Consider the following 13,251-nt stretch of genomic DNA (forward strand, 5'->3'; position numbering starts at 1 on the left):
AGTTCATTTAAATTTCCCTAAAAAGCCCTCTACAGCAGCTTTTCTGCACTATAGCATATGGTGAAACAAGGGCTACAGAACACTGTTGTGCCTTTGATCATCCTATTTTGAGATTCCTCATCATCCGCACAACAGTGAAACTGCAGAAGCACTAAAGGGAAACAATCTGGGGTAACGGGAAGCATCCTCCAACTATCCACAGACAGAAGCAGCAGATTATTCTTCAAGTGAAGATCCAGGATGAGGAGGGACACTGATCGTACAGTATAAATTACCTGTGCTTAATATATTAAGTACCTGTATGAATGTGAGTGTATGCTTAAGTGATTGCTTTCATCCCAGGGGCTATTGGCTATCCCACAGCAATGATAATCTTGATAATCCATTTGGTGATTTGAACAATTCTGATGGAATGTGTGCTATTTTAATTATTAAAAAAATAGGCATTTGGGAAGCTTTCTGAACTTCCTAAAAATGATTTGGAATAATTCTGGAGGCTTTCACATTTGCAGTTCAAGCCAAATGGGCTGTTTTCTGCAGAGATGTTTTTGCACTAAATGAAGTTTGGATTTCCCCCCCCCCCCTTTGCAATATTTTCCTATTTTGTTTTTTAAAGTCTTTAGTGCTCCCTTTGAAAGAAGATGATTTATGGAAGTGGTTGTAGTATAATCCAGAGAGAGGTTTCTCCAGAGTTTCTTATCATACTAATTTTTAAAACCAGTTTATCAATTTAAGAATGCCCGTTTTATAGCCAGTCTGCTTGCACATAGTGGCCACCAGCACAAGCATTACTAAGCTAGGTTGTAGTTCTGATCCCTGTCCATTTCAGAGCTAGATAGATGTAGATGTATTTACCTATTGTCAGGAAAAAAAGATGAGGATGAATTCCCTCATCCCATCCCATAAAGACCTTAAACTCTCTAGTAAAAACCCTCTCCTTTAAGGATTTTATTTTTATTTTTCCCTATAAGTTTGAGCTTGGAGTTTCTAAGCCAAATTTTTCAGCTTTTTTCTTTACAAAAATGGCAGGATGACACACAGCAGTAGAAATTTAGTTTGTTTTGCTTATGGTTTCCTCTTAGCTCCATCTTCTGGTCACCTAGCTACTCAATTCACTGTGAACACTGGAAAAAAGGAACTGTTTTTACTATGGTTCCTTCTGATTTTTTCCCCCTTTCATCGCACAAGTATTTATCTATCTGAGGAAGATAACTAAATTCCAAGAAGAGGTACAAGGTTTGAAGGGTACAGCTTTAAATTCAAAATATCAGATAAAGACTATCAGAGTATTTGACATTAATGTACCATTTTTGAAACAAAATCATATTTCAGAAAGTGAAATAGATGCTGTGTGTTCACACTTGAAATAAATGAGGAACTGCACAGTAATTAATCTCTCCGAATAACTTTTGCTACTGTATTAATGATCCTCAAGTTGTTATGACTGTTCTTTGTTAAAAGTCATTTGATAAGAACAACCAATCTTAACCTTGTTCTACTTGAAATGACTACCAAAAGGTAAGTGCTGACCTCACAAAAGAATATAACCTTGAATCACATCTAACATCAAGGGCCGTATTTCACTTATAGAATACAAGCTTCAGGAGCAAATCTGTGTGTGTGTGTTGGGGAGGGGAGAGGAATTAAGAATCTATTTCACTGGAGGCACAGCATCTGCCAGGAACTTCATCCAAATTGTTCAGAAACTATGTAAGTGATGGGTATTTTATAAGCAATAAAAACATTAAAATTCTGACATCTGATACTTTTAACCACAGAAAGCAATTTGTGGCAGGGCCCAGATTCTTAAATTCTCCCCCTTACACTGAAAGAATGTGAGAATTGAACTGCTTTGATTGCAAGATACAGGTTTCTTATTTGGAAGTCAAGTATTTGAGTTCTTAATACTAATGACTTGAGACTCAAAAACAAATGAAAACACTTTATTGGTAGGTACTAGCTGTGCTTACACACATGCTTAATGTCTCTCAATTCCACACTATTATCTTAAAAATATACACCTGAACAAAGAATTACAAGGCAGGGAAAACTGCGTAGTTACCAAATTTAAACGCAAGCATTACATGAAAAAGTTTCCTGCTGAGCTGGGAAGTTAACTGTACATAAGTGATTTCTCATCACATTTTTTTCCCTGAAAAATCTGAAATGTTAAAATAGTTGAACAGTCACATATGTTGAGATGTAGGGCTCAGTTTATGCTCTCAATACAAATCTTCAATAAAACAGCATTACTAGAAGGACCATTTCAAATGCTTTCTTCTGCAAAGTCACCTTCAGTTCCTGCCTGGGCATCCTCAGTAGCCAGCAAAGAGCCATCTGCTTGTCCTCCTGTATATGTAGGAAGGCTGTACTTTACAAGGATAGATTTAAACTGCATCAAGGGGGCATTGGTGCGAACACCCATAGGGTCAAAATGAGTTCGGCTTACACGATAGCCAGCTTGAGACAGAGAATGCAAGAATTTATTTAACCTGGGAGAAAAAGCATAGGCATAAGGTAAGTGGCTTTAGTGCTTGCTCCTCCTAGTTTTCCCACAATTCCAAACCTGTGGGGTAGCTGGGAATACGACTGGCCCCAAGGCACCCAGTGAGGGGAGGCTAGAACCTCAGTCTCCCCCTTCCTTAACCACTACAACACTGTTATATTTTAAAATTGCACTTACTTTGGCATGTTCATTCCTTTAATGCTGTGTCTGTGGACATTATAATAAAAGGCAGGATGCTCAGCGTTACTTTCTAACTTCTGGCGCTTTGCTCCATTTTGGTTAATTTCGGCACTTTTCCTTTTCTCTGGAACAGAGTTAAAGGAACAAAACTTTTTAATGCCTTCACAAATATTTGCTTAGCAAGGGAAATGGTGTATAAAATACAGGTGTCCAAAACAAGTGCATGATTCAGCCAGTAATTAGGTGGTCCATGTCCAGGCTGAAGCACATATTGGTCCAGGCATGGACCTTTTGGCAGAATTGTTCTGGGTGGGAGCAACCCCGAAAAGACAAAGCACTAGGAAAATGGAGAGGGGTGGGTTGGCTGGAGAGGTATGTAGCAGCATTCCATGACCTGCCTGTATTGATCCAGCTGAACTTCAGAGCCACAAGATGTTTGTTTCATGCACAGAAGAAACTACGGTAATTTCATGCATACCTTGTGCAAACCAAAATTAAGGATGCTATCCCAGCGATTCAGATGATCTAAATAGCGTGTTTAATTTTACCATTCAAAGTTCTTATTTCACAAATTAATTGACTCTCTAAACTAAAATATCCTAGATAACCATTGCTGTTTCTGGGTACTACTTTAGATTGACAGCTACCTACCATACACAATGTAGTAATCAGCTGCAGCATCTGACGTCTTAATAAATACACCACACTCTTCTAAAATGCAAGGAAATCATAATCATGATTTGGTCATTATAGGGACAAAATGGCTGGTTAGTGAAACATTCTAATTGGAATGATATAGTAAAAGGACTAAGGGTGTTACTTAGAATAGCATGCACTAATTTGAATAGTTCATACTGAATATTTGTGGGCTGAAATGTTGAAATGTATTTCTACAAATTTCATTGCATTTTCATTTGGGCACACTATGCAGTAAACTAGATTTTGCTAACACTATTTGTCACTATTTTGATGAGGCTACCACAGCTATTTAGAATTGCTCTTTGTAAATGAAATTGCTACTGAAAGAACATAGAATCTCTCTAATATTTAAGAGACAATGAGGGAAAATCCATTTTTTAATCCTGGAACTATGTAATAAATCTTCTGATTTCTGAGGGGCAAGTTATTCTCTGCTATATGCCAAAACTTGGTGCTGTTACTATCTCTAGAATAGATATCAATTGTAATAGATGCTGCAACATTCAACCTAAATTAAAGCCAATACCATTGTGATTATAGTCATTAGTTGTCCCCTAAATCATGGAAGACACTCCACTTTCTCCTTTTAAATAATCAGGGAAACATATAGGATACAATAATAGTTAATTAAAAAAACCCTGAAGATTTGCTGTACTATTTAGTAGGCTGTGTGATTTGGAGCATGAATGTAGCACCTTCCTATAACTCCTTAAAGCAGCTCCACACGGCAGCTCCAGAGAGTAGCCATGTGATCCCAGTTAAAGTTGCTGCCACTTTAAAGAGTTGCACAGAAGTTCTTTGCATCCCCATGCAGTTCAGTGCACCTTTATGGAATCAAATCCTTAACCTACACAGCTGTACTACCCAATAATGTGTTACTTCATGGCCATTTTACCTTTTTGCAAAAATTATAACATTTATTTTTCTTTCTCATAGAAGAAGTCAAGCAGCAGGCAGAACAGAAAGTTTGACTTAAAGCCTCTTATTGGGTTTATATATTAAATTTTTCACTATGTATCTTGGAATTCTTTTTTTTTTTTAACTACTAAACATTTATTTAACATATCACCATGCCTTCTCACCTTGTTTACTTTGACCACTAGAAGCATGAATTGAAAACTGTTTGAGAGTTGTGCACTCTGCCTCACAGATCAGTGTTTTTAGAAGTGCCTGGATGTCTTCTAAGCCATACTGAACTGCTTCAAACAACATTCTTCTAAGAAATCCTGTATTGAAGAGAGATCCTGACCTAGAAGACAACAAAACTATATTATATAATAGAGAAATTTATTTTAAAATGAGAGGGTAGTTATTTTAGAAATAAAAAATATGATGGGGTGTTATTGCTAATGTTCATTTCTTAGAATTTAAAGGATCTGAAATTTAGACTTTTGCAAAGAATCAACTTATTCAGATATAGATAATTACTGGGGGGAAAAAAAGATCCTGGCCTGGTTTCCCAAACAACAAAAATAAAAACTGGACAAAAAAAAAAGTTATATACTCAGCCTATTTCTCCTACTAAAACCTGAAAAAAGAAGGGTCGTACCTACTAATTAGGAAAGCTACATTATAGTTATGCATATTCAATGTTATGTAAGATGTATATGTTTGCACTTATTTTTTATAAAAATCCAAATTGTGTAACCAGAAACCTAACTTACGATGACCATGCAAATGTATTTATTTGCTGTTTTGTTTCTAATAACTGCACACAGCTTTTTCAGATAGCATAAATCTCTTCTGGAGTGCAAGGCGTAATGTTTTAGGTAAAAATAAAAGTACTGCCTGATTTCAGAATGACTCCAATATAGCAGTAAATTAGAATGTAATGATAACATAAAGCAAAATATTAACTTAGCAGAAATGTTCCTTGAGATTCATTAAACCTCACAGTGTTAATGCCTTATTGAGCTATCAAGAAGCCCTGGAGGAGAAAGAAAGAGGTACATAGGCGAAAATCTGGATTAACAACAGAAGAGAAACCAAGAACATCCAGATGAACAACTGAACAGGTGTACATTACATATATTTAGAGTGTACTGCAGTGGTAAGATAAAGCTGATGAAAAAAGCTCCCTTAAAGAACTCTTTTTACAACTGGACAGTAAAAATATTTGATTGAAAAATGCAATATGATATCCAGCAAAAAGAATATAAATGAGAGATTATTTCAGTTATGTTTGCACAGACTTGGTTAAAAGAACTTGCATCCATCTAATTAGAAATAACAGTAATCACTACATTTACTTCCAAGTAAGTAGAAAGGGGATTACACCTTAGATGCTAGGTACAGGCAAGAGTATTTTATTAAGGTAATATACATCCTTCTCAATCAAATATTCATTCTTCTCCTGAGGTGAGGAAAGACTTAAAAAGAATACCTACCACAAAGGACCAAGCTCAACTGCTGTCTTCCCAGGCATCTGGCTATGGCAGTCACATGGAAGCTGCCAGTAAGGATTGTCTGTGAAAAAGAAACAGTACAAACATTTATTTTCTGGACAAATATCTCAGTGAAATACCTATATAATTCAAGAACATTATGGAAATTTGAATGTCAATTATTAAATTAAAAGCCATTATAATTACAAAAGCAATTTGTTCTGGCTGTTACTAAACACTATTTCAGAAATGGGTGAATTGATCCATGCAGGCATGCATGAAATATGAGCTTATATTAAAAAACAAGGGCTTACTTCCTCTGATTTTACTTCCTACGTTTGACAGGGAGCTGAAGTTCAAGTGTAATAATAGCATTAACACTTGAACAACCAGATCTCAGTTGAGTCAAAAAGCTTAGGTTTTGATTTTGATCCAATGACTATACCTTGATTTAGCCTTCCTCATGGCACTGTGAGAAATATAATGTATGTGATCTAAAAAGAAACTAGTTAATTTCAGTAAATCCAAGGCAAATGCCTTTAAAAACATCTTTGTGCAAAGATGTTCAGGGGACAACCCATAGAACAAAGCAGGCAATTCATGCCCTGGGGAATCATTTTTCAGCTCTTTATTTCCTGGACTACTCGTAGAACTTGTGTACTTCACTCTGCCACTAAAGTGCCAAAGCCATTCTCCTCCTTTTTTTCCCTAAGGGTGTACAGTTTGTTCTAGCTACCCTACAGATGCACAAAGCCGAAGGGTTGCCACAGTTGTTATATGGCATCCTATTATGGTTCCTGACTGGTGAACAAGTTCTAAATTTTTACATTGTATTCTTGACATGTCTCAATCTGTAGTTTCTGTTGGCTTCTCCATTTTGGCTTTCTTTTTGTAAAATAAATGATGACATGGTGTAGTATGTCATGTGTTGTTGTTCATCTGAGGTTGTATTTACCTACTTTTGAGAACTGCTAAGGACCAGATGATTTTTATTACTGTATGTCCTGATATGTAAAACCATAGAACTCAAAGAGGGTGTACTTTCTTTTTCACATGACTGTACATACTACTTAAGAGTATAGGTTCACTTAGTATGTTTTACAAATATCAACTGAAATTAAGCCCCAGTAACTGTGTATATGATTACAGCCTTCCTGTACAATGAGTGGGTCTCATGGAGCTCTTGGTTAGTTATACCAATGTTGTTTTCAATTAGTATCTCATTAATTTTGTTTTTCTATATGCTGTTGCTAATTCTCATTGTTAAGTGCTTTCAGCTGCAAAAAGAAGCAGAGTACAAATAAAAACAATTTATACTAGACTATCATTTAGATTCTAAGTCAGCAGTGTGACAAAATATTTTTCTGCGCAGAAGTTAATTTGAGGATAGATTATTTTTTGAACAAACAAGTGACACAAAATGCAGGGGCTGTGGTGATTTTGTTGTCATTAACTGAACCATCCTGAGAACTACTTGAAATTACAGTATAGGATTACCTTCTATCATGTTGCCCTCTCTTTTGAATATCCTCTCTTCACACCACTGACAGTGAATTAGGTACCGAATTTTCTTGACAGTGTCATCTGCAGAAGAGGGACCTCTCAATACTCTCACTTGTACTAGGACAAAATGTTCAAGAGCCACAGCAAACAAAACTTCAATGCCTTTGTTGCATCTAGCAGCAGCTCTGTAGAAAGAGAAACTATTAAGAACAGAATCTAGCAAAGGCTAACTCTTCCCAAATGTTTATGCAGAAGTTTGTCTCCAATGGACAGTTTCTCCCATTTCTGAATACCTCCAAGACAAATATAACAAACGCAACACATTGATTCCACCTGTTATTTATTTGATTTATATATGGCCTGATTCCCAGCAACTCAGGGGGGAAGGGGTTTACAAAATGTTTACAAAAATTAAAACAAGGAAACAAAACAAAAAAGAGCAAAGATGGCAAAGATAGCTAACCCAGATGGGAACAAAGAAAGAGAAGAAAAGGGGGCTTCAATCACATTTGCCAAAGGCCTGGGCGAAGAGCCAGGTCTTCAGGACCCTTCGAAACACCGGGGGGGGGGTTGAATCCTGGGATGAACCTCATCATAGCTGTCTAAATTTGTTTAAATTCATAATTCCATCAAATTAGTTCTTGTGTGAATTGAGGCTTAATAAATCTGAACCCAAAATAAAAGTGTAATTCAAGTTGGTGTTTAAAAATGTGGGGGTCTATTCACTTTGTACAACTGACTTCTACCCACCTAATGGAATCTTCTCTTTTTCTCCTCCCCTTACTGTTCTGCTTGGGGGAGGGTGGGCAGAATGCAAAAAACTTGAAGGAGGATTTGTTTAATCATATTTATAGTGCTGCCCAATTCAACCAACTTTGGGCTAGTTACAATAAAAACAACCAATACAACCTTCTCAATAAGATAGCAAGACTAGATAACAGTAACAAAAACCGAAAAGGAAACAGGTCTGAAAAGAACATGGTATCCTAAACTCCTCATCCCAAAGCCTGGTAAAAGACAGATCTTCAAGGCTCACTTAAAGGACAGCAGAATCAAGGCAATGCAAATCTCTAGGGAGATGCCATTCTAGAGGGCAGGTACCCAAAATGGAAAATAGTCCTGTCCCTATTATGATAGTGTTTTTTATGCAAAGTGACATCAGTTGGATTTCATCCAGGGATAACTTCTTGGAATTTCAAAGATCTATACATAATGGAATTGCTGTTGAGGCTTCCTAAACCAATTCCATTAAGAAACCATTTTTGTAATCTGCTTAATTCTGGAATAATCCATCTGGTGATCATTCTTATATAGCATAATCATTTGTTCTCCCTTTATTGAAATGGCTCTTTATTAATTACCTAAATGCGTTTCCTTGAAAGAAATCTATTTCAGTAAAGTTTAAATATGTAAGTTTCCCAAACTTTCGTACAGTTGCTCCCTAGACCTGCAAACAACCAGTCCCATATAATAATCAGCAGAAATTCACTTTCTGCTTATTTTTGCTCTTATTGGACTGCAAAAAGGATGTAGAGATTAAAGGTTACAACATTCAGCTTAGTGGTTCAAACATTTCATACATAGACTTTGAAGAATTTTTGTGTTTACACCATTCACAATTCTTGATCTAATTTCTGAAGGTTACTGGGAAACAGGATGCAGAAAATCAATTTTCCTTAGCCCCTAGTATAAGTTACAATAAGTAACAGGGTAACTTGAAACAACTGTTCAAGAAGTGCAACTGTACCTTGCCACAGCAGCAACTACCATCCTAGCAGCCAGCTCTTTATAGTATTCTGTCCTGATAAGGTTGCAACCATAGTGACGCTGGGCCACATGCTGAGCCTTTGAATAGAGAGAACTTATATCTGTTGATGTCACTGAAATGATTCCAAGATTTCTTACATTTCTGAAAGCTGCATCTAGGTAGTTTACTGATGATCCAAATGGGTCCAGGTGTCTGTATGACAATGTAGGAGACAGAACACAGCACACTAAAAATTATCCAGGGAAGAAAATGATGTATGCGTAATCTTTATCTAGCTTACTAATTTTTTAATTAATTAAATAAATAAATAAATAAATAAATAAATTTGTATGCTGCCCATCTCCCCTGGAGGGTGACTCTGGGCGGCTCACAAGTAAAGTAAAAACCGAAAATAGTTAAAAATATAAATATCCACATTAGTTAAAAAGTCAGACTATATAAAAAGATCCTATACATTAAAAGACTAAATGTCATACAATTCAACAGGAATTCCTTTCAAAAAAGTTCAGTTAATTTTATAAATTTATCTTTTATGTTTGTAATGTTTATGCTTTTTTTATAAAAAAAAAACTAGTCCATATTCATATCAGAGTAAAACAAAACGTTGAATATATTGACATTTTATGATCATCATTCCAAGATGTTTTACAATATAAGCTGGTTGTCAGAACTACGTAGATGGAAAAGTATGTAGGGTAAGCCCAATTAATAAACTACCAGAACCTGGATGAAGGATGCAAACAGTTTTCTAAAACTTGGGACTTAGCAGATATCCTAGGCAGAAGAAAGGGGCAAGAAACCAAACTGCAACAATAAGGATTTCTGGAGATAGTTTTCTCTTTTTTTCCCTTCCTTTTAGACAATGCTTAATGTAGAGATTCCAGAACAGAATTAACATTCCTTCAGCAAGTAACAGTCCAGCATTGATGTCCTTCCTCTTATAACTGGTTGCAAATCATTATGAAGGGAAAAATTCTGTGGCCTAGTTCACACAATATTAAACCATAATAGAATATCCTGTGAACTATGTATTTTAGTTGACTTAAAGAGGTAAACCTTGAACTTGCAGATCAATCCCCTTTTTATGTTCTGTATCTATAACATTCTCCACCTAGATATTGGGAAGCACAAGTGGGGAAAGCGCTAGTTGAAGGGAGACAAGACACTTACATGAAATCAAATGCTCTCAAGTGCATGATGACATTGGCATCCATTTTTGTCACCTCAATGGCAGGCAAGTTTTCTTCCCCTTCTTCCATTGCTTCATCACAGTCATCTTCCTCAAAATTCATCACAACTTTCATCTTATTTAAATGACAGTTTTCTTGTATCATGGTCACTGAATTTTCATTATAGTCATTAATTGTGACTTTTACTGAATTTCCAAGATGCTTTGCCCACTGTAATCCCATGATACCTGGAAGGCAGATGATGTATACAAGATGATGAATTCAGCAAAGGGCATGCCTACAGAAACAGACTTGTGACCTCACTAGGCAGAATACAAATGATTAGGTTTGAATTATCTGGGAAGCTTACATATACAGGTAGTCCTTGTTTAGCGACCACAATTGGGACCTGCAACTTGGTCACTAAGTGAAACATAAACTGTGCTTATGCTCTTACATCAGCTTTCCTTTGCTCTACAGACCTGCAAAAGTCGTAAATGAGAGGATTGGTAGCAAAGTTACTTTTTCATCACTGTCGTAACTGTGAACGGTCGCTGTACAAGGAAATTGCTAAATGAGGACTACCTGTACTTGATTTCATAAAAGCCATGAAATCAACAGGATTTTTTCCCAATTCTGTTACAAATATACATAAAATTCACAATGGCAGGGCAGCTAAAAAATAGTGCATTCCTAAGCATCTTTACGGAGAAATTAATTTCATTAATAAGACTTACTCCCTCGGATTACAGCCTAGATATACAAATTCTCTTTACAAATTACAAATCAAAGTACAAAACAGCAGACTACCAGTGGCTCCAAATGCATCCAGACATTCCAAAGGCTTCCGTTCCTCAGTTAGAACAGCTAAAGCACAGACTGTAAGTTGTCTAAAAGAAAAAGAAAAAAGTATAGTGAAATTACATGTAAACTATGCATTTATTATTCTTACTGCATCTCATTTAAGACCAACGTCTGAAAAAATAAACTATAGAACAAGATATAATGTAATGCAATTGCAATTATTATTTTGGCCAATCTAGAGCAATATAAAACAATACATATTAATTAGAATGACACTAAGCAGAAGGAACAACAACAAAAAAAGATCTGGAATTGTTTTATGCTAAGACATATTTAAATTGTACTTGTTATTATGCACATACAGCTATGTTAATATTCTGCTACAACAGCCTTCTTCTGATGGAAAACAGAGGGTGAGTTGTCTTTAAAATACACTGTGTATACTTAAAATACCTTACTTACATGAACTAGGAGTAGACCTAAATTTGTAACACTGATTTAGTTTTAATCCTTTTTTAAAAATATTGAAAAACTGGGAGATAGGTTTCTGATGATTAATCAGGCCAATTTTTGCACATATCAGGAAAGAATTTGGCTAAATAAATGCATGCTTCTTGATTTCTGAATTCAGAGCAGATTTATCTTAGAGCAGATTTATTTTAAAGCAGATTTATCCTTTGATTTAGATAGTGTGTAATCACAATGGTTTCAGTTCAGTAATTAATTCTAACTGGAGAAAACTCATGATACAATAATAAGTGACAAGCAGTCAGAACAAAACTTTCATTCTTGTTTTAGATAGAAATCACTGGGATCTGCTGCTTGAAATATTTGGATTAGATTGCTCCTTGCAGTTTTGAATTCTAATCTTTCAAAATGGAGAGACAGGAAATTTTATTTCATACATTTTCTAAGATAAAAATGAAGCTTATTCTTATTTCCCCCAAACATTCATTTTTTGCGTGGTGCGTTCTTGGCATCCCTTTACAGGAAAAATGTTTTTCTCATTTAAATTACTTATTTATGCTTGCTCTCATGCCTTTTTGTTATAATAATTTTATCATTACTGCTTTTTAATCTGATTCCTTAACTCTTTTTAATATGCTTCTTTACAGATATTTTCTCAATTTTTCTCAATGTCTGATATCTGGATCTTCTGAAATCTCCATTTTTTAAAAATATTCAATTTATGATCTCTTGTATTTGTTTACTTAACATTAATTCAGTTTATTATTTCCCTTTCATTTATTATCTGTTAATCAATTTTATATCACATTTTCATTCTTTCTATTTATTTGTTAGATTTATATTCCATCTTTTGCATGGAAGCTCAAGACAGCATACCCAGTGCTCCCTTTTCCTCACAATAGTCATCCTGTGAGCCAAGCTGGGCTGAGAGAGAGCAACTAACACAAACACATTCAGTGACCTTCTGTGGCTGATGGCAGACTAAAACCTGGGTGTTCTAGTAGCAGTCCAACATCTTAATCACTACACCACATCAGCTCTCTTTTTAGCTATGACTAAAACCTTTAGTTCAGTAAATTTTAAAATGGTTTCTCTTTTGGGTTAATGAGGAAATGCTATTATTTTAGTTCAAACCTCACCTGAATTCTTAACTGACTGGGTTTCTAGGTTCTCTCTAATCCTTTATAACTCACAAAACAACAAAAATGTATACAATTACTGGTTTCTGTTAATATGAAAATCCACAATATTTATTTTTAATTCTTCCCCGAACAATTTTATCATTTCTTACCTGTTAAGTTTCATTTTTGGATTAAAATAGGAATCTGTTTTCTGAGGTGTTGAATAGTTAGGAAGGACTTGTACATCTGTGTCTGCTTCTTTCAGTACTTCATATTTAGGAGCTAGGGCTAAGAATTATTTTCAGATGAAAAAACAGAGCCCATTTCAGATGATCATTCAAAGTTTCACAAACCACAGATCAGAACCTATCCTATTATCCTGGCTTGCTAAATTATATTAACCAGAATTCCCAGATTGGGACACAATGAAAAAATCTGACTGAATAAAAGCTGAAAAATGAGTTCCAAAATGGCATATGAATGGAGGGACTAGGAAAAACTGTTTGGAAGATGACTATTCCTGACTCCTTTAACTTTGGTTAATAAAGACTTGAGTGCATGAAAGAACCCTATTGATACTTGCATGTTATATAAAGTTTAAAACTACCATGATTATTAGATTCAAATTAGAATATGTGAGGCACTAAAA

General features: G+C 35.3%; 1 protein-coding gene across 2 annotated transcripts in view; it reads right to left on the reverse strand.

Annotated features, from left to right (window-relative positions):
• Window positions 1-1,927: 1,927 nt before the first annotated feature.
• TRMT1L (tRNA methyltransferase 1L) overlaps window positions 1,928-13,251 on the reverse strand; it is a 31,580-nt gene continuing 20,256 nt past the window's right edge. Inside the window, exons 7-16 of one of the 2 annotated variants that reach the window (XM_007434511.4) lie at window positions 12,773-12,890; window positions 11,020-11,099; window positions 10,211-10,457; window positions 9,020-9,232; window positions 7,267-7,457; window positions 5,773-5,851; window positions 4,468-4,634; window positions 3,338-3,397; window positions 2,684-2,810; window positions 1,928-2,492 (exon numbers count right to left, since the gene is read on the reverse strand). In XM_007434511.4, the coding sequence (XP_007434573.1) occupies window positions 2,267-2,492; window positions 2,684-2,810; window positions 3,338-3,397; window positions 4,468-4,634; window positions 5,773-5,851; window positions 7,267-7,457; window positions 9,020-9,232; window positions 10,211-10,457; window positions 11,020-11,099; window positions 12,773-12,890 (1,508 nt within the window). In that variant the 3' untranslated portion in view covers window positions 1,928-2,266. The remainder of the gene's footprint in view (window positions 2,493-2,683; window positions 2,811-3,337; window positions 3,398-4,467; window positions 4,635-5,772; window positions 5,852-7,266; window positions 7,458-9,019; window positions 9,233-10,210; window positions 10,458-11,019; window positions 11,100-12,772; window positions 12,891-13,251) is intronic. The other variant, XM_007434512.4, reaches the window with a different exon arrangement.

Source organism: Python bivittatus, unplaced genomic scaffold (genome assembly GCF_059951505.1).
Source record: "Python bivittatus isolate LINGU-HERP-01145 unplaced genomic scaffold, Pbiv_v1 ctg000700_np1212, whole genome shotgun sequence".
In the NCBI taxonomy this organism is placed as follows: domain Eukaryota; kingdom Metazoa; phylum Chordata; class Lepidosauria; order Squamata; family Pythonidae; genus Python; species Python bivittatus.